Source organism: Elephas maximus, chromosome 8, assembly GCF_024166365.1.
Source record: "Elephas maximus indicus isolate mEleMax1 chromosome 8, mEleMax1 primary haplotype, whole genome shotgun sequence".
Taxonomy (NCBI): Eukaryota; Metazoa; Chordata; class Mammalia; order Proboscidea; family Elephantidae; genus Elephas; species Elephas maximus.
The window spans coordinates 57,797,089-57,823,133 of NC_064826.1; the positions used below are offsets into that span (position 1 = coordinate 57,797,089).

General features: G+C 35.8%; 2 protein-coding genes across 7 annotated transcripts in view; one reads left to right on the forward strand and one right to left on the reverse strand.

Moving 5' to 3' along the window:
• The window catches only part of LOC126081403 (phosphatidylcholine translocator ABCB4), a 323,006-nt gene that overhangs the window by 288,750 nt on the left and 8,211 nt on the right, over positions 1 to 26,045 (reverse strand). The gene's annotated exons all lie outside the window — the stretch shown is intronic.
• Positions 1 to 26,045, forward strand: part of RUNDC3B (RUN domain containing 3B) — a 143,396-nt gene that overhangs the window by 35,108 nt on the left and 82,243 nt on the right. For 3 of the 5 annotated variants that reach the window (XM_049893151.1, XM_049893153.1, XM_049893152.1), the window contains exon 3: positions 21,732 to 21,865. In XM_049893151.1, the coding sequence (XP_049749108.1) occupies positions 21,732 to 21,865 (134 nt within the window). Of the gene's footprint in view, positions 1 to 14,977; positions 15,029 to 21,731; positions 21,866 to 26,045 lie in introns of all 5 variants that reach the window. The other 2 variants (XM_049893154.1, XM_049893155.1) reach the window with 1 other exon arrangement.

The following is a 26,045-nucleotide window of genomic DNA, read 5'->3' on the forward strand; positions in this document are numbered from 1 at the left end:
TCTCCTGTGGAGGAGAAACTGGTGGGTTTGAACTGCCGACCTTTTGGTTCGCAGTCCAGCATTTAACCACTGCATCACCAGAGCATTTTAAATAAGAAATAAAGAAAACAAAAAGCTTCAGTCACGATTCCTTCATTTAATTCCTTTCTTTATACATACTTTTGTCTTCTTGGGGTACCAATCATTTTTTCCTTTCTTTTGCCCTCTACTCCCCATAAAAGTGATGGAGAGGTTCAACTATAAATCTGTAAGAAGTACCAATTAAAAATTTTCAAAAATCGGGGCGAGCCAAGACGGCGGAATAGACAGACGCTTCCATCGAGCCCTCTTTACAACAAAGGCCTGAAAAAAAACAAGTGAAACGAGTATATTTGTGACGAGCTGGGAGCCCTGAGCATCAAAGGCAAGCTTAAACAACGAACTCAGGGACAGGGGAAGGAAGAGACCGTTCAGAAGCAGAGAGGAGTTGCTGGACCTGAATCGCGAGGAGCCCTCAGGCATCATTCCTGGAGTGGCAGCGGCAGCGGCAGCGGCGGGCTGGTCCTAGCATTCGGACACAGTTTCCTCAGGGAAAAGCAGCCAGCCACACAGCCCACTCACACTTCTGGAACCTGAGGAGAAGGGCACTCTCGGCAAAAGCTAAGCACTTGCGTATATTTTACCACGCCCCCCCACCTCCAAGCCAGTGTCAGTGGCTGAATCCCTAGGCCTGAGATAGACCCTGATGAGCACCTGGAGCCGTCTTCCCGGCCTTGGGGAAGGAAAAAATTTCCAGCTGAGGGGAAAAGATAATTTGCTAGCTCCATTAACTGGGGGAGCTCAGGACAGAAGTGGCTCCTGTCCAAGCATAAACCATCTGTGGACCTTGAGCACCTTTCCCTTCTGCATGGACCTGTGTGGGCCCATTTCGGGAGAATAGGCACTTGTTGGCAAACTCCAACCATTTCAGTGGTGCAGTGGAGAGGTGGGTGTTTGATGTTTGACATTGCTTTGCCTATTAAACAAGGTCCTCACCTACCCACACAGGGACCTAAGGACTGGTGGCTCCACTTGGGTCACCCAGCCACCTGTGACAGGGGCCCAGGGTTAACTGGTACCTCCCAGTCCTTACAACAAAATCTTTGGGTGCCCATGGTCCCTCTGCAGAGCCCACCCCCCAGCACACTCTAGGGAACAGAGACACCTTTTCCTCAGAGACACTTGGGGGTCGGTTCTCAGCCCCTTGCCTTGTTCAGATCATGACCCCCCCGCACTGAACATAATCAGATACAGGTATAAACGCCAATCACCCCTCCCCCTCTAAGACTGTAGGACAGAGCCTGTACCACACACTTGATATCAGCTACCTGGAAACCTGAGCTGAATTCATACAAGAAAACTGAATGGACTCCTAGTCTGATACACCTGATAAAAGCTCTAGCCAGCTGGGGACAGGACACCAGAGCTCCAAAGGCGAAAATAATCAAGCTAGCTCATTCAAGCAACCCATAAGGGTATACCAAAACAAAACAAAGCAAGCAGCTATGACATAGTAAGCAAGCATAAACTAATACAATAACTTATAGATGGCTCAGAGACAACAGTCAATATCAAGTCACGTAAAGAAACAGGCCATGATCACCTCAACAGGCTCTCAAAACAAAGAATCTAGGGATCTTTTAGATGAAAGTGCATTCCTGGAATTACCAGATGCAGAATACGAAAGTTTAATGTACAGAACCCTTCAAGACATCAGGAAGAAAATGAGGCAATATGCAGAACAAGCCAAGGAACACACAGGTAAAGCAACTAAAGAACTCTGAAAGATTATTCCGGAACATAATGAAAAGTTTAATAAGTTGGAAAAATCCGTAGACAGACAGCAACCAGAAATTCAGAAGATTAACAATAAAATTACAGAATTACATAACTTAGTAGAAAGCGGAGGAGTAGAATTGAGCAAGTAGAAGTTAGAATTTCTGAACTCAAAGATAAATCACTTGGCACTAATATATTTGAATAAAAATCAGATAAAAGAATTTTTAAAAATGAAGAAACCCTAAGAATAATGTGGGACTCTATCAAGAGAAATAACCTACGAGTGATTGGAGTACCAGAACAGGGAGGGATAACAGAAAATACAGAGAAAATTGTTGAGGATTTGTTGGCAGGAAACTTCCCTGATATTGTGAAAGATGAGAAGATATCTATCCAAGATGCTCATCGAACTCCACATAAGGTAGATCTTAAAAGAAAGTCACCAACACATATTATAATCAAGCTTGCCAAAACCAAAGATAAGGAAACAATTATAAGAGCAGCGAGGGAAAAAAGAAAAGTCACCTACAAGGGAGAGCCAATAAGAGTAAGCTCGGACTACTCGGCAGAAACCGTGCAGGCCAGAAGGCATAGGGATGACATATTTAAAAATTGAAGGAAAAAAATTGCCTGCCAAGAATCATATATCCATCAAAACTGTCTCTTAAATATGAAGGTGAAATTAAGACATTTCCAGATAAACACAAGTTGAGGGAATTTGTAAAAACCAAACCAAAACTACAAGAAATACTAAAGGGAGTTCTTTGGTTAGAAAATCAATAATATCAGGTATCAACCCAAGGCTAGAACACTGGGCAGAGCAACCAGAAGTCAACCCAGACAGGGAAATCCAAAAAAAAAAAAAAGCCCAACACAGGGTAACGGCGGTGTTATTATGTAAAAGAAGACAACATTAAAATAATAGAGAGGGACTAAGAAATATAATCATACACCTTCCATGTGGAGAGGAAGATACGGCGATACAAAGAAATAAAAGTTAGTTATAAATTTAGAAAAACAAGGGTAAATAATAAGGTAACCACAAAGGAGACAAACTGTCCTACTCAGCAAAATAAAATAGAAGGGAAAAATACAGACTCAGCAGAAACAAAATCAACAACAACAAATATGAGGAAAGGACAATATATAAAGAAAATCTACTCAGCACATAAAATCAAGTGGGAAAAAGAAGCTGTCAACACCCCAAAAAAGACATCAAAATGGTAGCACTAAATTCATACCTCTCCATAACTACCCTGAATGTAAATGGAGTAAATGCACCAATAAAGAGACAGAGAGTGGCAGAAGGGATTAAAAAACAAGATCTGTGTATATGCTGCCTACAAGAGACACACCTTAGACTTAGAGACATAAACAAACTAAAACTCAAAGGATGGAAAAAATATATCAAGCAAACAGCAATCAAAAAAGAGCAGGAGTGGCAATATTAATTTCTGATGAAATAGACTTTAAAGTTAAATCCATCAGAAAGGATAAGGAAGGACACTATATAATGATTAAAGGGACAATACATCGAGAAGATATAACCATGTTAAATATTTATGCACCCAGTGACAGGTCTGCAAGATACATAAAAGAAACTCTATCAGCATTGAAAAGTGAGATAGACAGCTCCACAATAATAGTAGGAGACTTCAACACACCACTTTCGGTGAAGGACAGGACATCCAGAAAGAAGCTCAATAAAGACACGGAAGATCTAAATGCAACAATCAAACAACTTGACCTCTTAAACATATACAGAACACTGCACCCAACATCAACCAACTATACTTTCTTTTCTAGTGCACATGGAACATTTTCTAGAATAGACCACATGTTAGGTCATAAAGCAAGCCTTAGCAGAATCCAAAACATTGAAATATTACAAAGCATTTTCTCTGACCATAAGGCCATAAAATTGGAAATCAATAGCAGGGAAAAGAAATCAAACACTTGGAAACTGAACAATACCCTGCTCAAAAAAGACTGGATTAGAGAAGACATTAAGGATGGAATAAGGAAATTCATAGAATCCAATGAGAATGAATCACTTCCTATCAGAACCTTTGGGACACAGCAAAAGCGGTGCTCAGAGGCCAATTTACATCAATAAATGCACACATCCAAAAAGAAGAAAGGGCCCAAATCAAAGAACTATCCCTACAACTTGAACAACAACAACAAAAAAATAGCAACAAAAGAAACCCACAGGCACCAGAAGAAAACAAATAATAAAAATTAGAGCAGAACTAAATGAAATTGCAATCAGAAAAACAATTGAAAGAATTAACAAGACCAAAAGCTGGTTTTTTGCAAAACTCAACAAAATTGAGAAACCATTGGCCAAACTGACAAAAGAAAAACAGGAGAGGAAGCAAATAACCCAAATAAGATATGAGATGGGCGATGTTTCAACAGACCCAACTGAAATTAAAAGAATCATATCGCATTACTATGAAAAGCTATACTCAAACAAATTTGAAAACCTAGAAGAAATGGATAAATTCCTAGAAACACACCACCTACCTAAACTAACACAAACAGAGGTAGAACAACTAAATAGACCCATAACAAAAGAAGAAATTGAAAAAGTAATCAAAAAATTCCCAACAAAAAAAAGCCCTGGTCCGGAGGGCTTCACTCCAGAGCTCTACCAAACTTCCAGAGAAGAGTTAAGACCGCTACTACTAAAGGTATTTCAGCACATAGAAAAGGATGGAATACTACCACATTCATTCTATGAAGCCACCATATCCCTGATACCAAAACCAGGTAAAGATACCACAAGGAAAGAAAGTTATAGACGTATATCCCTCATGAATGTAGATGCAAAAATCCTCAACAAAATTGTAGCCAATAGAATTCAACAACATATCAAAAAAATAATTCACCATGACCAAGTGGGATTCACACCAGGTATGCAGGGATGGTTCAACATTAGAAAAACAATGTAATCCACCACACAAATAAAACAAAAGACAAGAATCACATGATTTTATCAATTGATGCAGAAAAGGCATTTGACAAAGTTCAACACCCATTCATGATAAAAACTTTCAAGAAAATAGGAATAGAAGGAAAATTCCTCAACATAATAAAGGGCATTTATACAAAGCCACCAGCTAACATCATCCTAAATAGAGAGAGCCTGAAAGCATTTCCCTTGAGAACGGGAACCAGACAAAGATGCCCTTTATCGCCGCTCTTATTTAACATTGTGCTGGAAGTCCTACCCAGAGCAATTAGGCTAGACAAAGAAATAAAGGGCATCCAGATAGGCAAAGAAGAAGTAATATTATCTCTATTTGCAGACGACACAGAAAACCCTAAAGAATCCTCCAGAAAACTACTGAAACTAATAGAAGAGTTCAGCAGAGTATCGGGATACAAAATAAACGTACAAAAATCAGTTGGGTTCCCCTACACCAACAAAAAGAACATCAAAGAGGAAATCACCAAATCAATGGCATTTACAGCAGCCCCCAAGAAGGTAAAATACTTAGGAATAAATCTTACCAGAGAGGTGAAAGACTTATACAAAGACAACTACAGTACACTTCTGCAAGAAACCAAAAGAGACATAAATGGAAGAACATACCTTGCTCATGGATAGGAAGACTTAACATTATAAAAACGTCTATTCTACCAAAAACAATCTATACATTTAATGCATTTCTGATCCAAATCCCAAGGACATTCTTTAATGAGTTTGAGAAACAAATCACCAGTTTGATATGGAAGGGAAAGAGGCCCCTTATAAATAAGGCATTACTGAAAAAGGACAAAGTAGGAGGCCTTACTTTGTCTGATTTTAGAACCTATTACACCGCCACAGTAGTCAAAACAGCCTGGTACTGGTACAACACCAGGTACATGAACCAATGGAACAGAATTGAGAATCCAGACATAAATCCATCCACATTTGAGCAGCTGACATTTGACAAAGGCCCTAAAACAGTTAAATGGGGAAAAGACAGTCTATTTAACAAATGGTGCTGGCATAACTGGATATCCATCTGCAAAAAAATGAAACAAGACCCATACCTCGCTCCATGCACAAAAACTAATTCAAAATGGATCAAAGACCTAAATATAAAATCTAAAACTATAAAGATCATGGAAGAAAAAATAGGGACAACGTTAGGAGCCCTAATACATGGCATAAACAGTATAGAAAACATAAAGAACGTTGAAGAAAAACTAGATAACTGGGAGCTCCTGAAAATCAAACACCTACGCTCATCCAAAGACTTCACCAAAAGAGTAAAAAGACTACCTACAGACTGGGAAAAAGTTTTTAGCTATGACATTTCTGATCAGCGCCTGATCTCTAAAATCTATAGGATACTTCAAAAACTCAACTGCAAAAAGGCAAATAATCCAATTAAAAAATGGGCAAAAGATATGAATAGACACTTCACTAAAGAAGACATTCAGGTAGCTAACAGATATATGAGGAAATGTTCACGATCATTAGCCATTAGAGAAATGCAGATCAAAACTATAATGAGATTTCATCTCACTCCAACAAGCCTGGCATTAATCCAAAAAACACAAAATAATAAATGTTGGAGAGGCTGTGGAGAGATTGGAACACTTCTACACTGCTGGTGGGAATGTCAAATGGTACAATCACTTTGGAAATCGATTGGGTGCTTCCTTAAAAACCTAGAAATAGAACTACCATAGGATCCAGCAATCCCAATCCTTGGAATATATCCTAGAGAAATAAGAGCCTTTACAGGAACAGATATATACACACCCATGTTTATTGCAGCACTGTTTATAATAGCAAAAAGATGGAAGCAACCAAGGTGCCCATCAACGGATAAATGGAGAAATAAATTACGGTATATTCACACAATGGAATACTACGCATTGATAAAGAACAGTGAGGAATCTGTGAAACATTTCATAACATGGAGGAACCTGGAAGGCGTTATGCTGAGTGAAATTAGTCACTTGCAAAAGGACAAATATTGTATAAGACCACTATTATAAGAACTTGAGAAATAGTTTAAACTGAGAAGAAAACATTTTTTACGGTTACGAGAGGGGGGAGGGAGGGAGGGTGGGAGAGGGGTATTCACTAATTAGATAGTAGATAAGAACTACTTTAGGTGAAGGGAAAGACAGCACACAGTACAGGGGAGGTCAGCACAATTGGACTAAACCAAAAGCAAGGAAGTTTCCTGAATAAACTGAATGCTTCGAAGGCCAGTGTAGCAGGGGCAGGGGTCTGGGGACAATGGTTTCAGGGGACATCTAAGTCAATTGGCATAATAAAATCTATTAAGAAAACATTCTGCATCCCACTTTGAAGAGTGGCATCTGGGGTCTTAAACGCTAGCAAGCAGCCATCTAAGATGCATCAATTGGTCTCAACCCACCTGGATCAAAAGAGAATGAAGAACACTAAGGACACAAGGTGATTATGAGCCCAAGAGACAGAAAGGGCCACATGAACCAGCAACTACATCATCCTGAGACCAGAAGAACTAGATGGTGCCCGGCCTCAACTGATGACTGCCCTGACAGGGAACACAACAGAGAACCCCTGAGGGAGCAGGAGAGCAGTGGGATGCAGACCCCAAATTCTCATAAGACCAGACTTAATGGTCTGACTGAGACTGGAAGGACCCCAGTGGTCATGGCCTCCGGATCTTCTGTTGGCCCAGGACAGGAACCATTCCCCAAGCCAACTCTGCAGACATGGATTGGACTGGACAATGGGTTGGAGAGGGATGCTGGTGAGGAGTGAGCTTCTTGGATCAGGTGGACACTTGAGACTATGTTGGCATCTCCTGCCTGGCGGGGAGATGAGAGGGTGGAGGGGGTTAGAAGCTGGCGAAAAGGACACGAAAAGAGAGAGTGGAGGGAGAGAGCAGGCTGTCTCATTAGGGGGAGAGTAATTGGCAGTGTGTAGCAAGGTGTACATGGGTTTTTGTGTGAGAGACTGACTTGATTTGTAAACTTTCAGTAAAAGCACAATAAAAATTATTAAAAAAAAAAGCTTTTTTTCAAAAATCACAGACTGGATATAAGTGCTGCTGCCAGGTTTGTGTATATATCATCATATATGTATTACACGTGAATATATATATATTTTTATTTGTTATGGATCTGCATTTTTTGCCCTTAGTATGTTGTAAACATCTTTTTATTGCCATACTTATTTTTCCATTTTTTGTAATTTAAAATTGAAATAAAACATAACATAAAAGTCACCATTTTTCTGTCAACAGTTCAGTGGTGTTTAGTCTATTCACGATGCTGTGCAAGCATCACCACTATCCAATTCCAGAACATTTTCACCACCCCTGAAAAGAAACCCTGCACTCATTACGCAGTCATTCCTCCTCCTCCCCTCCTTTTTCCCCCTGGCAACCACTTATCTGCTTTCTTTCTCTGTGAATTGACCTATTCGAAGCATTTTATGGAAATGAAATCATACAATATGTGACCTTTTCTGTCTGGCTTCTTTGACTTAGCATGTTTTCAAGGTTCATCAGTGTTGTAGCGTCAGTCAGTACTTCATTCCTTTTATGGTTGAGTAATATTCCATTGTATGAATATACTATATTTTATTTATTCATTCATCAGGTTGTTTCTACTTTTGGGGTATTAAGTAATGCTGCCAAGAGTGTTCTTATATAGGCTTTTTGAAACATTTGTTTTTAATTCTGTGGGTATATTTTCACTTCATTTTTAATAGTTGCATAGTATTCCAATATATGAACTATAATATTTCATGTGTAAATGAACAATAATTAATTTCCTGTTGTTTTTCCCCCAAATCTCCCATTTCATAAACATAATCTTATGTGTCATTGAACATTCATCTTCACTTACTTGGCTATTTTTAAAGAATTATTTTCTAGTAATAATAATGAATTTTTAGAATCGTAGTTACTGAAATCAAAGGGTGTGCACATTTTGAATTTAGTATGTTGTTTACCAGAAAGGTTGTACCAACAATAGTGTATGTGTTTATTATTTTTCCTATGTACCCATTGAACTGCTTACTGTTAACGTTTTTAATTTAATAGAGAAAAATTTTGTTTGCTTTTTATTGATGTGTAATATATAGAGATATCTTGTTATTTTTTATTTATTTGTAAATGAGATCAAATATATTTATGTATATTTATCAATCATTTATATTTTTCTGTCTCTCTGAAATTTTCTGCTTATCACTTAAGCCCATTTCACTTGTGGAGTGAGTCTTCTTAATTACCCTAGGATAGGAAAAGCTAATTATTTACATCGGGTGGAACTAGTGTTTATGTAGTCCATTTTAACCAGTCAGAGTCTTTTGTTGTGTCTTGATATTATTCTTTTTACCTGCTTACTATTGGTAGTTTAGTATCTCATTTTATAATGATTATGGGAAGCATCTGAAATCTTTCTCTTGGGTTTATAATGTTTGATATAATTTTGAAAGTCTAAAATTGTAAAACACAGTTTCCACACACCTGGTCACCTGCTTCCATTTGGAGTCAAATGATTGTTTACAGGACTCTTAATGACTGTGTTAGCTGTAGGCATTTCTGGGTGAAGAGGAAGAATATCTCAAGTATCTATACTTTTCAAGGAGATAGAGACAAAATGACCTTTATAGTTTACAACCAGACCAGAATATCTAAGGAGTCATTTTAATCCCCAAATTTAAATATTTACCTATTTACAGAATGAGAGATATATTAGTGGTTTTAAACCGTGTTGTCCTTGGGGAAGTTTTTAAGCTTATTTTACATGAGAACTTCACTTTCTAAATTCCTTCCAATGAAAGGCTTCAAAATTTAGGTTTGGCTTCTGGGAGAGTGTACAGTGTGGAAGAAAGTCTTACGAAAAGACTTAAATAATATCTATCATCAGTAAAATTGCCTAAGAGATTTTGAATGCCGTTTTTTTTTTAGGTAATCCAGTTTCTTGTTTTAAGGCAGCAAGGCTATTGATGATCTCTGATGATAAAAAAAAAAAATAGTTCATGTTTATTCATCTGTGTTTATAGCCCTTTGAGTTTGTGCCAGAAAAATAATGGGACATTTCCAGTGTGACCTTGTGATTTTGTCAAATTAGCATAGAACAATTCACAGTTTGTACTTTTTATTACCAAGTCATACTTTATTTTCAACAATGGAAAGTTGCTTTGTTGTTAATTTTGTGTGTTGTGCTATATAAATTTGACAACAGTTTTGATCATTTTTAATACTTAAATGTTGCTAGTTTTAAGGTATTAAATATTTTTCATCTTATAGAACAGGAAAAAGATTACACGATTTGTTCCTTTATCAGAGAGCTTTGTAATAACCAATTCCTTCATCTTTCTGATTTAATTATTTCAGTAATTTGCTCTTCTCGGCATCCTTTATAAATTAGTGGTATTGTCCTCTGTTTTTCTTATGAGAAATAAAATCACTGCAAGTTACTTTCCTAGAAGTCTAATGCTAAATTCCCATTCTGATGTATAATTTTCTCTAATGTACACCATGATTAAGAGTTGATTATAGTAATGAGAATTTTGAGTGCCTAATTTTTTTTTAATATATACTTGTACACACACTGTATTTTTACTCTAAACTTTTAAATAACTTACAGTTTTTTACATGTTTTACAGGAAAGTGAGTTGACCCCATGACTCAGATATAATTTGTTACAATTTAAATGTGCTATTTTATTATTTTATTACCCATATATTCAAATACATTAATTTTATGTAAACTGTTACTTTAATTTCTACCCATTAATAGTTTTCACTACTTAAGTTTATTAAGCTAATAGCCATTGTTTATATAACATAGTATTTTTATTTTATTGAGATTCTTCCTATTTTTTCTTTTAAAGTCATTATGACTTTAAACTTTCAAAGAGTTGAATGCTTTAGGTACTCAGTGTTTTTTTTTAATTGTTGACTCAGTGAACCAAATATATTTGTTTCCAATATACCTACCATCATCTATCTATAACAACAACAACAAAAAAAACCAAGCACGTTGCCATCAAGTCGAATTCTGACTCATAGCACGACCCTATAGAAGAGAGCAGAACTGCCCCGTAAAGTTTCCAAGGAGTGCCTGGTGTATTTGAACTGCCGACCTTTTGGTTAGCAGCCTGTACCTCTTAACTACTATGCCACCAGGGTTTCCTCTACCTGTTTAAAAAACCCATTGCCATCGAGTCGATTCTGATTCACAGCAACCTTATAGAACAGGGCAGAACTCCCCCATAGTTTCCAAGGAGTACCTGGGGGATTTGAACTGCCAACCTTTTGGTTACCAGCTGTAGTTCTTAATCACTACACCACCAGGATTTCCTAAAAAGTTTGTTTAAAGTGCCCTTCTATCTGTAAAGGGCACTTTAAAACAAACTTTTTAGAAGTTTAAGGTAAGTTATATATGATGTTACATTTTAATTTCAGAACTGGTTAAGAAATAAGAAATGGCCACATAGAAAAGAAGATAATATTTCTTTCATTCTTAGCTGGATTGCAGTTCATATTATAATAGTAAATATTGCTTCACTGAATAATTTTTCTCTATGTATAAACACATGGTTGAAGATTCAAAATTTCAGACAAAGACTTGCATTAATATAAATACTGACAAAATAGAGTATGCTATATCTGGTATTTGATGGAATCCCTGCTGGCATAGTAGTTAAGAGCTATGGTTGTTAACCAAAAAGTCAGAGCTTGAATCCACCAGGCACTCCTTGTAAACTTATGGGGTAGTTCTGCTCTGCACTATAGGGTCACTATGAGTTGGAATCGACTCGACAGCCGTGGGTTTGGTTTGGTTGCTATCTGGTATTACAGTTTAAAAAAAAAAAAAAAAACTTGTGAAAAGTCTTAATTATTATCCGATAGTTTATAAATCAATTTCATTGTTTGCCTTACAAATAGATCTTTCAGTTTACCAGTCAGTTCACCTAGGGATCTTTTCAGTAGTTCATCTTGGCATATTTAAAAATAAAGGCATCTACCTGTAACTATATTAGAAAAAGATATGCTGTGTGGCACACACTCAAACACACACATACAGAGGGAAACCCAAAAAAACCAAATCCATTGCCATCAGATCGATTCCTACTCATGACGACTCTATAGGACAGAGTAGAACTGCCCCATAGAGTTTCCAAGGCATGCCTGGTGGATTTGAACTGCTGAGAAAGAGAAAGAAAATTTAAATATAGCATAGGTAAAAATTCCACCTTCTATGTAATTGTTAACATTTACCAGATTATATCAATCATGATAATGTAACTCACTTATGAAAGAAATCGAAATGAATTGCAAAGTGAAAGTTGAAACAAGGCTAGCATGAAAAATATGGAAGAATAAGTATCATTTTCATGAATTAGTGTTCTGCCAGTCTTATTATCAAGACGATAGTATTTTCTGTCAATAATCTTGTCAATAATCTTTTCTGTATAAGGGCAAATTTTGACATAATAATAAGATTGTGAGGGTTGTGCTTGTTTTCAATCATTCGTTTTTGAAAATAACATTTTTTGGGTCAGAAATGCCATCTCTTTCATATGAGTAAGCATTTTTCTATTATGTCTGTCTCTGAGGGGGATTCTTCTTTTGGCTAAAAATCAAACTTAATGATTCTTAATATATATGATAAGTGATTATAATGGTACATTTGGATGAATTGGATGAATTTTGTTCTGGAACAAAACACTATCTTAAGCTAGTTTATTTGCTCTTTTCTAAGCTATTTAATTGTAAGATACTATTTCATTTTCTCTTAACATTATATATTTTTATAACAAAAGGTTTTATTTTGATTGCAAATGATAACCTTTTCTATAAACACTGCCCCCTGGGCCACTTTGAAATAATGTGAGCATTTTTTTTGGAGGCGGGGAGGAGTAGGTGGAGGGAGCAAAGATTTAACTTGTATGTGGAAAATATTCTCCCTAGTCACCTGCTTGTTTCACTGCCTCTCCCACTCTGGTTTTTTTTTTTTTTCCTTCTCTTATTTCTGAGGGTTCAGTGAGAACTCATAACCAACTGAGAGGAAAACCAACTGGTGGATCCTCTTCCATCGGTCAGATCCTGTGCAGCCAAAGGACTAGATCAGCATGAGGCTGCAGGGGAGAGTTGTGCTGGGCCTAGGCAGGCTCTTTCTGGGCCTCTGTTTTCCCATCTGTAAAATGCAAGAATTGTTGAAAGTTGACTACAGGGCAGTTTGTAATCCAGTGGATCATCATTTGGTCTGGAGGCTTCTGGTTACTTACAAGTGGTCTAAAGTGAGACACTAAATTATGATTAAGGCAATTAATGCCTACAAATAAATGAAAATGTTTTTATTTTCCCATGGTATTTCACAGCCAAGATCAAAATAATATGCATAACCAGGACATAAAGGCTAAAACACTAACATACTAACTATAAAACCATAAGCCTATAAATAGACTTTTATTCTAGATTCATTGTTTCTCTCTCTATCCAAGGATTGTCATGACATAAACCTGGTCATGTTGTATCTTATTTTATATATATATATATTTTTTTAGGTAAAATTTCCTTAAATAAGATTTTCTGGATTTCCCAAAGCTCAACTTAGAGGAGGGAATACTACTAATTTTTCATAAGTAGTGGTGCTTCTCAAACCTCAGTAATATTTGGACCTATTACCTTGGACCTACACTGCTGATATATTTTAGAGGGTAATCCCACTTAAAGACAAAAGAAAAAACAAATCTGTTTTGGAAGAAATACAGCCAGAATGCTTCTTAGAAGCAAAGATGGTGAGACTTCATCTCACACACTTTGGACATGTTATCAGGAGGGATCAGTCCCTGGAGAAGGACATCATGCTTGGTAAAGTAGAGGGTCAGTGAAAAAGAGGAAGACCCTTAATGAGATGGATTGACAAGGTGGCTGAAAGAGTAGGCTCAAGCATAAAACGTTCATAAGTTTTTGGTTCTTTAAATGACTACAAATAAGATAGAGAACTTGTTTTCAGCACAGAGATAGTCATTTAAATAATTGATATTCTTAAAATTTACAACAAATGAAAAGCATTCTATTCTGGTTAGCATTTCAGTGTTGAGAAATTTTCATTTTGTTGTAGCTGTAGTACAGCTGTACATTATGTTCTAATACGGGCATCAACTAGAGTACCAGGGATAGATCCTTTTGGATATATGTTTCCAAATTTAATACTTGTTTAAAACATTCAGATGGATGTAGAAGGATAAAGAATGAATGGTACAAATAAAGATGTGACCAATATCACAACTGTATGTATCTCCTCCTCTTCATTTTCACACATTACTAACTCCTGAAGGCTTTTGTGTTTGTTTCGTACAGGATCTAAGTATTTGGAGAGGTGTGGGACCATGATCCTTTGGAGGTTTCAGTGTTTGCTTATGAAGGAAGTAAATGTCATTCATTTTTTGTGAATGTGACTTCAGAAATTTTCTTTAGAGGTTTCCTATTAAATTACACTAGAAATTTCCAAACAACATAACAAGAATTTTCAGTACTTTTCCACATGGTGATTGTTAAACAATGACTGGCAGCTGTAGTGACTAAAACAGTATTTTTGTAGAGTAGGCATTTTAGTCAATGTTGGTTAAACTGAAGAACATTTTACTTGCTATCTGAGCGCTCTTCTTCAGTGGAAAAAAAAAACTCTTTTTAGGCAAAAAAAGAGAACTTCTGTTTCAAAATTTGTAACTTTTAGAAAAGTTAGAAGTGAAAAAAAAAAAGATTTATTTTTAAAGTTAAAAATCTTTTGAGCCACATAGTTCAATAAGTGAGTTCTTTACCTAACCAAGCCTGTAAATTCTGAAGTGCAAAGCTCGCAAATCCAATCTAGCTTTTACTCATTTTAATTTTTACTGTCATCATCGGTTTATTATATTCAAGGAAGAGCATTGGAGATGAAAGAAAGGATGCAGGTGAACAAAGTCAACAGAGAATAGTTGCTGCTCACTTATTTCTATGACCTACAGGTACCTTAGCCTCTCTGATAGGATAGTCTTCAAAGAGGGGGCTTTATTCACTTGCTGAATGTAGCTCATATGCATCTTTATTAAGTTCATTTTGTTTATTAGGTAAAAGTAGCCATCTTATTTGGACTAGTCAGTTTGGAATTTTAAACTTGGTTGCAGGCTTCTTAAATATCTGTGTGCTTTGTTGTTGTTTATTTTTTTAAAGAGATTTCCCAAAGTTGCAGATGGCTGACTTATCTCCAAATACCTCTTCAAGGTACTCTATGCTGGTGATGTCTCCCGCCACTGAGCTGCTCGGGAGCATGGAATTGACTTACTGGGGAGGGCTGTATCAGTTAAGTGATTTTTTTAGTACATTGCATGGGTTTTGCAAAGCTTTCATTTTTGTTCTGTTTTGTTAATCCAGAGGACACCAGTATAATTATGCTAATTAGAACCATGTTGTAAATTCACACAATATAATAAGTTTTTTATTCTCCTTCCTCTCCCATGTGTCCCCTCATATTTCCACTAAGCTACGTGGCTTTCATTACTGTTCTCTTAATTGTGCATATCTGTGTTTTTTACATTTTATTAGAGCTCGATTTAAGATTTATTAGAATATCCTCAGTTTTATAAGTGCTGTGTAATATTATTTATATTACATGCAAACTGGGGACTCAGGGAAACTGTGAATTTTCCAAAGTCAGTAAAACAGAGATGGGAGCTGTAAACAATAACTCTGCTTTACCCTTCTTGAACCGTTAGTGGGAATATGTTCCTTAGGTTTCTTTCTCCTAGGCAGCATGCATGCCTTTGTTCATTTATTAAAAAAAAAATTTTGAGTTCCTGCTGTATGCAAAACACTACTAGGCCTCTGTTCTTAAAAGCTTATGATCTAACCTTTTATTTTTTAGTTAGAAAATAAATTACATAGTCTTTTTTTTTTATTACAATAGAACAAAGGATAGAAAGTAGAAAGTAAAATTCTTTCAGTTTCTTTAATCCTGATTCCCACAAATAGTCATTTTTAACAATTTCTTTTGTTTTATATTCTCTACTTACAATCTAAATCACTACTTGAATTAACAATTTCTTTTGTTTTATATTCTCTACTTACAGTCTAAATCACTACTTGAATTAACAATTTCTTTTGTTTTATATTCTCTACTTACAGTTAATTTTTTTCAGGGCTACACATTTGTGCATAGCTGTCTGTATAGACTTCAGCCTTCAGTGCTGTAATTAAATCTACCAGTGTTTTAAACCTTATATTTATAACTCTGGGTGGAGGAAAAAACTTTGTATTTTACTTGGATAGATGATAAAATTACTGGGATAAAAAAAGCCTATTAAGTCAAAATAAATTTTCAGATGTTTGATGAACCTAGTTATTTTATCTTTTTTTGTTTTGGAAAATTAAGAATTGACTAATTTTTATGGTATAGGTACATACTTTAGATATGTATATTTGTGTAAATCGCTTACCAGTGGAACTGGACATTAAATTGTCAATAATAAATAATAATTGCATCTTATAGATGAAATAACTACTATTCATAGTTGCCTAATGATTTACTTGAAATAATTGTTCTGAGTACTGAATTCAGCATCCAATCCAGACTCTGATTTCTTCAGATTCAGCTTAAAGTGTAATTAAAGTTGTTTTGTAACTGTTTAAGTTTTTCCTTTTTTTTTTTTTTTAGAACATTAATATGAAATCTTAGTTAGAAAATTAATCAGGGTCATAACTTTGCCTTCAAAGTTGGGTGGTCTAATAAGTATAAAATTTGACTGGAAATACCTTTTAAAACAAAGGAACAGATTTCGACCTCTTGTAGAATTGGGAATTTGCTGTGTTTAGTTAAAAGACAGTGGAAACTACCAAACTGGCTTTCATAAATTAATTACAGGAAATTTAGAACTGCTGCTACAAAATATAAAGTAAAAAGTTAAAAATTAAATATCTAAATGTTCATATAGTAGCAACAGTAAATCCACAAAAAAATGACTTCTTTAAGTATTTGAAAACTTTTGTGGTGATAAGAAAGTTGAAAGTGATATGATTTATTAAAATTTGTGGGGACTATCTTGCCTTTTGTTGCTTGTCTAGACGAATAGCAACTCAAAGGTAATATTCTTTAATACTGTCAGCTAGGTAACGTAACTAACAGAATTTCAGTTCATAAGGCTAGTTTTTCATTTGCTATTTACATGGCTAAACACTCACAAAGGGTGGAGAAAGGAAGTTGCTTAACAGATTCATTTGTATTTTATATTATGTTCTCAAAGGTAATGTGTCATAAGCTACTGTTTAGTAGAGAACCACTTTAGAAAATTTAGTTCCTGTTCTTAGAAGGTTTCATTGTGGCTGCAATATAAGCCGTAAGGAAAACACAGATATATTGCAAAATATAAATAGGTGTCTAATTTAAAAGAGTGTACACAGGTAATTTTAGAATGACTGTGGACCTTAGAGATCAGAGGTCATTTTTAGGTACTGAAAATGAGGTAGTTTGGTGGGAAAGACGTCACCTAGCTGGTCAGTAGCAGATCACCTTTTAGTCTCTAGCAAATAATTCACCATATAATCCTGTGCTTAAAATGAATTAGAGGTGGTTTGGTGGGAGTAAGATTTGAAAAGCTTGTTTACCTTTGTCATGGATTAGTAACTCAGAACAACACTGACAATTGAAAGCATATTCCACACCTACCACTCATCAAGAGATTTTGAGAGAGAGTTTTGTTAGTGATAGCATATCTCTTACCTGGAATAAAATTTCTTCCAGCTATAGACTAGTCAGTTTCTTGCTTTGCAATTTGCTTTAGCGGTTATTTTTAAAGGAAATGAAAATGTCTTGCTAGTGACTGCTACTTCAGAAGTGATTTCTAAAGGCATTATATAATCAGCTTGTACTGTTTTTTTTTTAATCTTTCTGTTGAGTACTGGTTATAGCCCGATGGCCTGAGTACGTCATTTGCTAGTAGTTAATTTATGTGTTCATGTATAAGCAAAACTGAATCCTTCTATAAACTATTTTAAATTAAATTTAACTTTTTAGGTAGATACAGAAATTATTTAGTTATTTAAATAAAATTCTAGTATATTTTTATAGATAATTTATGTGAAAGCTTGTCTGGAGGTCATAGCAAAGGAATCTACCTTCTCTTAATCAAAGTAGAATCTTCTGAACGTGGAAAGCTCAGTTTCTTGAATTAAGAACTTCACTTTAGAAATGATGCACAGGTAAGAAGGAAGAAGGCAGAACTAGGACAAGTCATCCTCACATCCAGTTTGCTAAGTAGATGAAAGTATTACTTTTATCCTCTCCTCCAAAACAGGTCTTTGTTATACTCTTGCTTTTCTGCAGCAGTACTTTAAAACTTACAAGAAATTATTTTCCTCAACCCTGACAAACTTATGAGAAGTTTTAAAATTCAGTTGTATGAAAACATGAATCATACCCCATGTAAAAGTGCTGGACCCTTGTATATTTCCTCACAAAGGAAATTCTTGGTCATGAGTAGTCTATGCCCCACCTTTCTCCTTGGCTACTGTCAAGTTCCCAGATAGGTGGTTGCCATTGGATAATGGAGTGTTGCTTTTTTCCTTGCCCGTTTCTCTAATTTTTCTTTCCTGTACTCCCTCTTTGGAAACCCTGGTAGCATAGTGGTTAAGTGCTACGGCTGCTAGCCAACAGGTCGGCAGTTCAAATCTGCCAGGCGCTCCTTGGAAACTCTGTGGGGCAGTTCTATTCCATCCTATAGGGTCACTATGAGTCGGAATTGACTCCATGGCAGTGGGTTTGGTTTTTGGTTTTGGTACTCCCTCTTCAGAGAAATTTAAAGTCACTGGAGAAGCCTTGTTATGCTCTTTTCCTTTAAGATCCCATGCCAGTGTTTAGTACTTCTAAACTCAAGTGCTGCTTATTGAGGAAAATCTTGCAGTTATATGTATTCCAAATAGTAGAAAGCAATGAAAATTAATTGATATTAAAAATACTTTGGGAAAGTGAGTTTAGAATGGTTGATATGGGCTAAGGCTGGATTTGGGAGTTAATTTCAAGTCCCTAGAATTTTTAAGTAAGTACTGAGAAAAACTTAAATTTGTGTCCCATTCATACTTTGGCATGTGGCGCAAGGGGAGCTTGGGTTCCTTACCTATTTGTATGAAAAGAGTAATAACAGTAGTAATAGTAAAAATTGTTAATATTTACTGAGTACTTAACATGTGCTAGACTCTGTGATAATTGCTGCACGTGCATTATTTCATTTAATCCTTGTAACAGTGTGTGTTATCGGGTAGGTACATTATTATTCCCAACTTATAGAAGAAGAAACTCTGTCTTATAGAGTGAAGTTGAGTCATTTGCCCAAGATAGCTATAAAGTGATCTATCTAGGATTCCAATTCAGGTCCACCTTCTCAAAAGCTCATACTCTTAACCACTAGACATCCTGTTTCCTCTCCAAATGGCTATCAAATTGATGACATAAAAAATGACCTAAAGACAAACTATGTTGAGGTACTGTGCCAGAACTTTTGACTCCAGGAAGAGAGAGAAGCAAAGGAAAGTGATGGGAAGAGATTGAGAGGAAAAAGAGATTATTAATATTCCTGTAAATTTCTATTCATAAGTTACTAGGTTTGATTTTTTTAAGGGACATTGAATGATATAGATATTTAAATAAGGGTTTATAGATGCCTTTGGGTTTTTGTTTACATATGTTGTTGTGTGCTCTCAAGTCAATTCCAACTCATAGTGATCTTATAGGACAGAGTAGAACTGCTCCATAGGGTTTCCGAGGCTATAATCTTTATGGAAGCAGACTGCCACATCTTTTTCCCATGGAGCTGCTGGTGGGTTTAAACCACCAGTGTTTAACCACTGGGCAACCAGGGCTCCTTTCATTTACATACAAAGGTAAATATATTTGTTTAGAATATTTTATAATTCTGACCTAGAATGTAGACATCTTAATACCAGATTGTCATTGCAGCTGTTACTATAAGGTGGTACTAATTGGATTTACAGGAAAAAAATCAAGTTTTTATGTGAATTGCAATTAAGAGAGTCTGCTTTGTGTTAATTTACAAATTCATTTGTTCAGCAAATATTTATGGAATGCCTACTATGAATCAGGCACTGTGTCAAGTGCTGGGGATTGATTTAAAAACAAGTAAGATACAATTTGGGCCTCACGGATCTTACTACCTAGTATGTGGGACAGTCAAGTAAACAGATAATTATAATAAAGGTGGTGAGTGCCTTCTAAGGGATAAATAAACACAGAATGCTATGGCAGCCCATGTTGTTGTTGTTGTTAGGTGTCATCAAGTCAGTTCCAACTCATAGCGACCCTCTGTTCAACAGAATGAAAACATTGCCCGGTCCTGTACTATCCTCACTATTGTTGCAGCCACTGTGTCAATCCATCTCGTTGAGGGTCTTCTTTTTCACTGACCTTCTACTTTGCCAAGCATGATGTCCTTCTCCAGGGATTGATCCCTCCCGATAACATGTCCAAAGTATGTGAGACATAGTTTTGCCATCCTTGCTTCTAAGAGCATTCTGGCTATACTTCTTCCAAAACATATTTGTTCATTCTGTTGATAGCCCGTAGTATATTCAGTATTCTTCACCAACACCACAACTCACGGCAGCCCATAGAAAGGGACTAAATCCACTGTAGAGTTCAGGGATAGCTTACTAGAAGAGACGACCTTTAAATTATCCTGAATGATGAATAGGAGTTGCTCACCATGATCTGTAGAGCTTCTACTGGTTGATTAACCATAAATAAATCATAGAAACACCAGGGGAGCCGTTTTAAAAAATACCAATGCCTGGGCCCTTGTATAGAGATTCTGATTTATTTAGTCTGTGCTGGAACCTAGGCATGAGTATTTTTTAAAATGCAGCTCTGTTATTCTAATGGAATGCCATGGTTGAGAACCAAGACATTGTTTCTCAAATGGTGATTACTGAAAAGAATACTTTTTGATGTTGCTGGAGAAAAGTTATTTCTGGGGAAGATTTGAGGTAAGTAAATAATTCAAAATTTAAAAGTTCAGATTCACAAATATAAAATGTCAACCTTTCTACATTAAGATTAAACAACTTCTCCAGGTAAGACTAATCAATCCAGAAAATTTAAGAAAGTATTAAGGTGGTTCCTCATATACCATTAAAAAATATTAAGAGTACCAAAAGGCTCTCATGTACCTAGTACTCAGAGTCCTGCCTAGAAATATTAATACTAAAAAAGATACAAACAATAGAATATTTGGTCATGAACAGACACAATAGTTACCAAATCTGAAAGATTAGAATGGTAAATGCCTGAAGAATTTTTCATGGGTTGGTGACTAGAAGAGTACAGATGAATGACAGCTAGAAGAGAGCTTTATGTCTGATAGATGTGACTGGTTGGACAGAAGATTATGAATGATGAGTAAATGTGGAATGCTAATTGCTTGTATTTACTTATAGGCTAGACCATGCAGTGCTTCCTTTCTTTAAAGTGTCTCTGTGAAGAGGAAGACTAGGGTTTTGTTATTATTTTTCCTCTTTTGCTAAATGGAGAAACAGATTTCGAGTGTAACCAGTAATATTTAAATTAATGTTAACTAGAACCAGAAGGAAGGTTTTAATGTGCTATCTAAAAAACTATATTAGAATAATAGGATATTAAAGTGCAAGATATCTTTTAGAGTCTAGCCCCTTTTTATTTCATTTAGTTTGATTTTATTGTTGAGAAAAATGTGATAAGCTCTGTTAAGTAAATTGCTTAAAGTAAGACAACTAAAGTCAGAACAGGACTAAATTTAAGGTCTTTTGACACTTAAATCATTGTCCTTTCTACTAGAACACACTTTGTTGCCTTTTATTTTTCAGAATTTTATTGTTCTTGAATTTTGAATTTTCTAGTCTTGTTTTTCTTTTACTTTTATTTTGTATTACAATTTGTCTCCTGAAGGTCAAGTAACGTGGTTTGGTTACGAAAGTCCTCGTAGTTTCTGGGACTATATCAGAGTGGCTTGCCGGAAAGTCTCACAGAATTGTATCTGCAGCATTGAAAATATGGAAAATGTCAATTCCTCTAGAGCCAAGGTAAGAAATTGGTAATAATATGCAATGTGTACAATCTAATCCTAAGCAGTTTTGACACAGAAAATATTTGAACTCTTTGCAATATAAAGTATTTCTGTTTTATTTTTATTGTTGGGCTTAAGCACCTGACCAACTTTAACAACTTTTAAAGGCTTTTGTCAGGGTTCCATTTTTTACCCTCATTGTGTGTAGTTACTTAAGAATGCTCATGAATTTTTATGTTGCCTTATGGATACCAGGAAGGTATGAAGCTAGTCGCTATGAATTTCATTTTTAAGAGGTGCAATGAAACATTCCAGTTCTCTGAAGAGTCTACATTTCTTGAATTATGTAAGCCAGCGGTTCTCAGACAATATTCTGTAGAACTTTGGGATCTCCATTATATAGGTGGTTCATGATGCAGAACTGTTTTCATGATAATACCAAGACATCATTTGCTTTTCACTGTGTTGACATTTGCAGTGCTAATGCAGAAGCAGTGATGGGTAAAACTGCTGGCATCTTGGCATGAATGAAGGCAGTGGCATCAAACTGTACTTGTAGTCATTGAGTTCTTTCCCACCACACACACTATTTAAGAAAAAGCTATTTTCACTTAACAATGTCTGTGACAGTGAAGTAAACATTATTAATTTTATTAAACCTCAACCCTTGATTACCTGTCTTCTTAATATTCTGAGTGGCAAAATGGCAAGTATATATGTGTGTGTGTATATATATATATATATATATATATATATATATATATATATATATAAAAAACACTTTTTCTATGTACTGAAGTATGATGGTTGCCTGGAGGAAAAGTACTCATGCAGTTTGAGTTGTGAGCTGAACTAACCATTCCTTTCATGTAGCACCATTTTTGCTTGAAAGAACAACTTGCAAACTATTAGTTTTTTTGACTTAGGCATTTGGCAGACATTGTATCCAAAAAAAAAAAAAAAACTGAACCAAGTGAGGCTGTTATTTCATGGAAAACAACTGATAGTATTTGTTGCAAATGGTAAAATTAAAGCTTTCAAGTGAAAAGTAGAATTTTAGAAAACTTGGATCCATTACTATAAGTTTGCTAAGCTTCCCAATAACTAACGCCTTTTCTGATAACAATGACATTGATATTAACAAATGTATTTTTGGGTTGTTTTTTAATAAAATGTGTCAACATTTGGTAGACCTGCATAACTGAATGGAAATTTTTTTTCCAATGACCGATGTATAAAATTACAAAATCATGCACAGGTGAAAAATCCATTCACAGTTCAAGGGAGACCAATGGGTTTACTATAATAGGGTAGGAAAGGCCCATTGATATGGCTACAGATCCAACCAACCTTCAAGAAATTACTACTTAGTGAATTTTTTTCAATTTTTAAATTTTTGTTGAAAATATACACAGCAAAACATACAATTCAATAGTTTTTACATGTAAAATTCAGTGATATTGATTATATTCTTCAAGGTATGTAACCATTCTTAGCTTCCTTTTCTGAATTGTGCCTCCTCCGTTAACATAAACTCACTGCCCCTTAAGTTTCCTATCGAATCTTTTGAGTTGCTGTTGTCAGTTTGATCCCATATACCCATTGCTGTTGAGTTTACTCTGACACATGGCAACCTGTTAGGACAGAATAGTAATGCCCCATAAGGTTTCCAAGGCTGCAGTCTTTATGTAAGCAGACTACCAAATCTTTCACCCTTGGATCCACTGATGAATTTGAATTGCCGATCTTCCAGTTAGCAGCTGAGCTTTTAACTACTATGCCACCAGGGCTCCTATGATCCCATATAGATAGTTCTTCAAAGGAGCACAGTGCACAAGGTAGGCATTCATTACTAATTAATGTAAACTATCGTTGGTTTGGAGAAAACTTAAGGGGAAAGAAACTTTTTTTTTTGGTTAAGATTGAAAGTTTGAATGAATCAAGTATATAAAAATAGAAAGTACCCCCTTTTAACTCAGTACTGAATTCACTCCTGAAGTTCACCCTTCAGCCAAAGATTAGACAGGCTATAAAACAAACAGCAACACACGTAGTTCAACCACGTATACGAGACTAAATGGGCACACCAGCTCAAAAGCAGAGAAGAGAAGGTAAGAAGGGACAGGAAAATTGGACAAACGGAAATGGGGTCAAGAAGGGGAGAATATTGGCACATCATGGGATTGGCAACCAATGTCACAGAACAATTTGTATGTTAATTGTTTAATGAGAAACCAATTTGCTGTGTAAACTTTGACATAAAGCACAATAAAAAATATATATAACATTAAAAAATAAAAAACACCCTAAGTAGTACATAAATTTAATTTTTTATTTTCAAATTAAAAGCAGGAGAGATTAATATGACAAGCAGTATTATAAACCACTTCAACAGAGAATATATTTATAGAACTAGCGTATCCCCAAATAGAAAAGGTAATTGAGAAGAAACATTAGGAATGTAGCATTTGGACCTGGGTGGACTCAAGAAACCTAAACCTTAGCTGACCAGCCCTCTTAATGAGCCTCCTGAGACCAGTCTCTACACAGCAAGACGCTGCCCAGCAGAGAGAGTTAATGTTTATTCTGTAACGAACCAGGGTTGAATATCAAAACACCAGAACAATCATGTTCCAAGTCTTGTATTTATATCTCTGTTTTGTTCAGGCCTCAAACAAATTCCATCTCGTGGGGAAAGAGATTTCCCTGGTTATGCTCAGAAATGTCTTCAGGAAAAGATTAAGTCTTTATTTATTGCAGTCAGAAGAGGAAGGCACTTAATCTACTTGATAACCACACGTGCCAAGTGTCAGGATTGAAGGATTAAACACAAATAACTCAGATGACAAGTTTATTGAGTAATAGAGCTGAGTCTTGAGTGACTGTTAGCACTTTCTTCTATTAGCACTTTCATCTGGCCCTTACATGTATTATGTATCAGAACAGAAGCACCAAACCAAACCCACTGCCGTCAAGTCAATTTCGACCTACAGCGACTTTGTGGGACAGAGTAGAACTGCCCCACAGAATTTCCAAGGAGTGCCTGTTGGATTCGAACTGCTGACTTTTGGGTTAGAAGCCATAGCACTTAACCCCCACGCCACGAGGGTTTCTGAAGCACCAGACATACCTGGTAAATAATGTATAATTCAGTTCACTTGGGGTTGAAACACCTTCCTTTTTGAAATCTATGTAAGAGGCCAGATTCTCTGATTATACTTTAAGGGCCGTGCAAATGACATTTTAAGCAATGGAAGACATGTAGCAATGATTAATTCAGTATAGAAGCATTTGTTAAATTGAGTTGAGTTGATTTAATCAGGATTGTCAGTGTCCTAATACCACTAAAAAATACTAAACCCCTTAAATTTGTTTTTTAGGAACTTGCCACTATGGGAGATCTGGCACTTAATCTTTCTAGGCTAAGACCAAGAACCACAGATCATTCCTTCCTTTGCTTAGTTAATGACTAGTTGAGCCTATTTTGCAAACCCTAAACATAGCTTAACAATGAAAAATAATATTAGAAATGAAGGTCATGTCTATAATTTTCCCATCTCAGGTATATTTGCAGCTATTCTTTCTATAATATGGAGGGCTCTGGGGCACCCAGATTTCTGCACATCAACTTCCTTAGGTTTTAAACTAGAATCAGTACTCTTAGAAAAACGGCTTCATCTCAGCAGGTACCAACTTATTTCACTGTCCTCTGAATTTACCCATTTCCCCGTCTGCTCCTAGGCTAGTTCCTTATTAGCTTATGATCTCTGACGGAAATTACCCCAATTGGATCCTTAGTTACTACTGTTACTGACCTTGCAGGTATTTCCATTGAGTTTTTTAGTATTCTAACTGGCTTTGAGCTCAGGAAATTCTTTAATGTTTATTTTTCCCTTTTTTATTTTCTTGACTCCAAAGTATAAATAAGCCCTGCACCGTTCTGTAGTTCTTCCTACCTTCTCGCATCTCTCTCTCTCTTCCTCTTTGTCTCTCTGTGTGTATTCCGTTTTTTTTTTTTTTTTTTTAAAGCAGTTCTTTTGGGTAGTTTTTGGCTAGTTCAGGCTTTCTAGTTTGTGGTTGCTTACCAAGAAAAAGATACTTTTTCTATTATTGTATTTAACATTATAGGCCAATTTCTAAATGTATTAGTCATATCAACCATCCATATATGCATTCATCTTTCTGTCCAGTATATT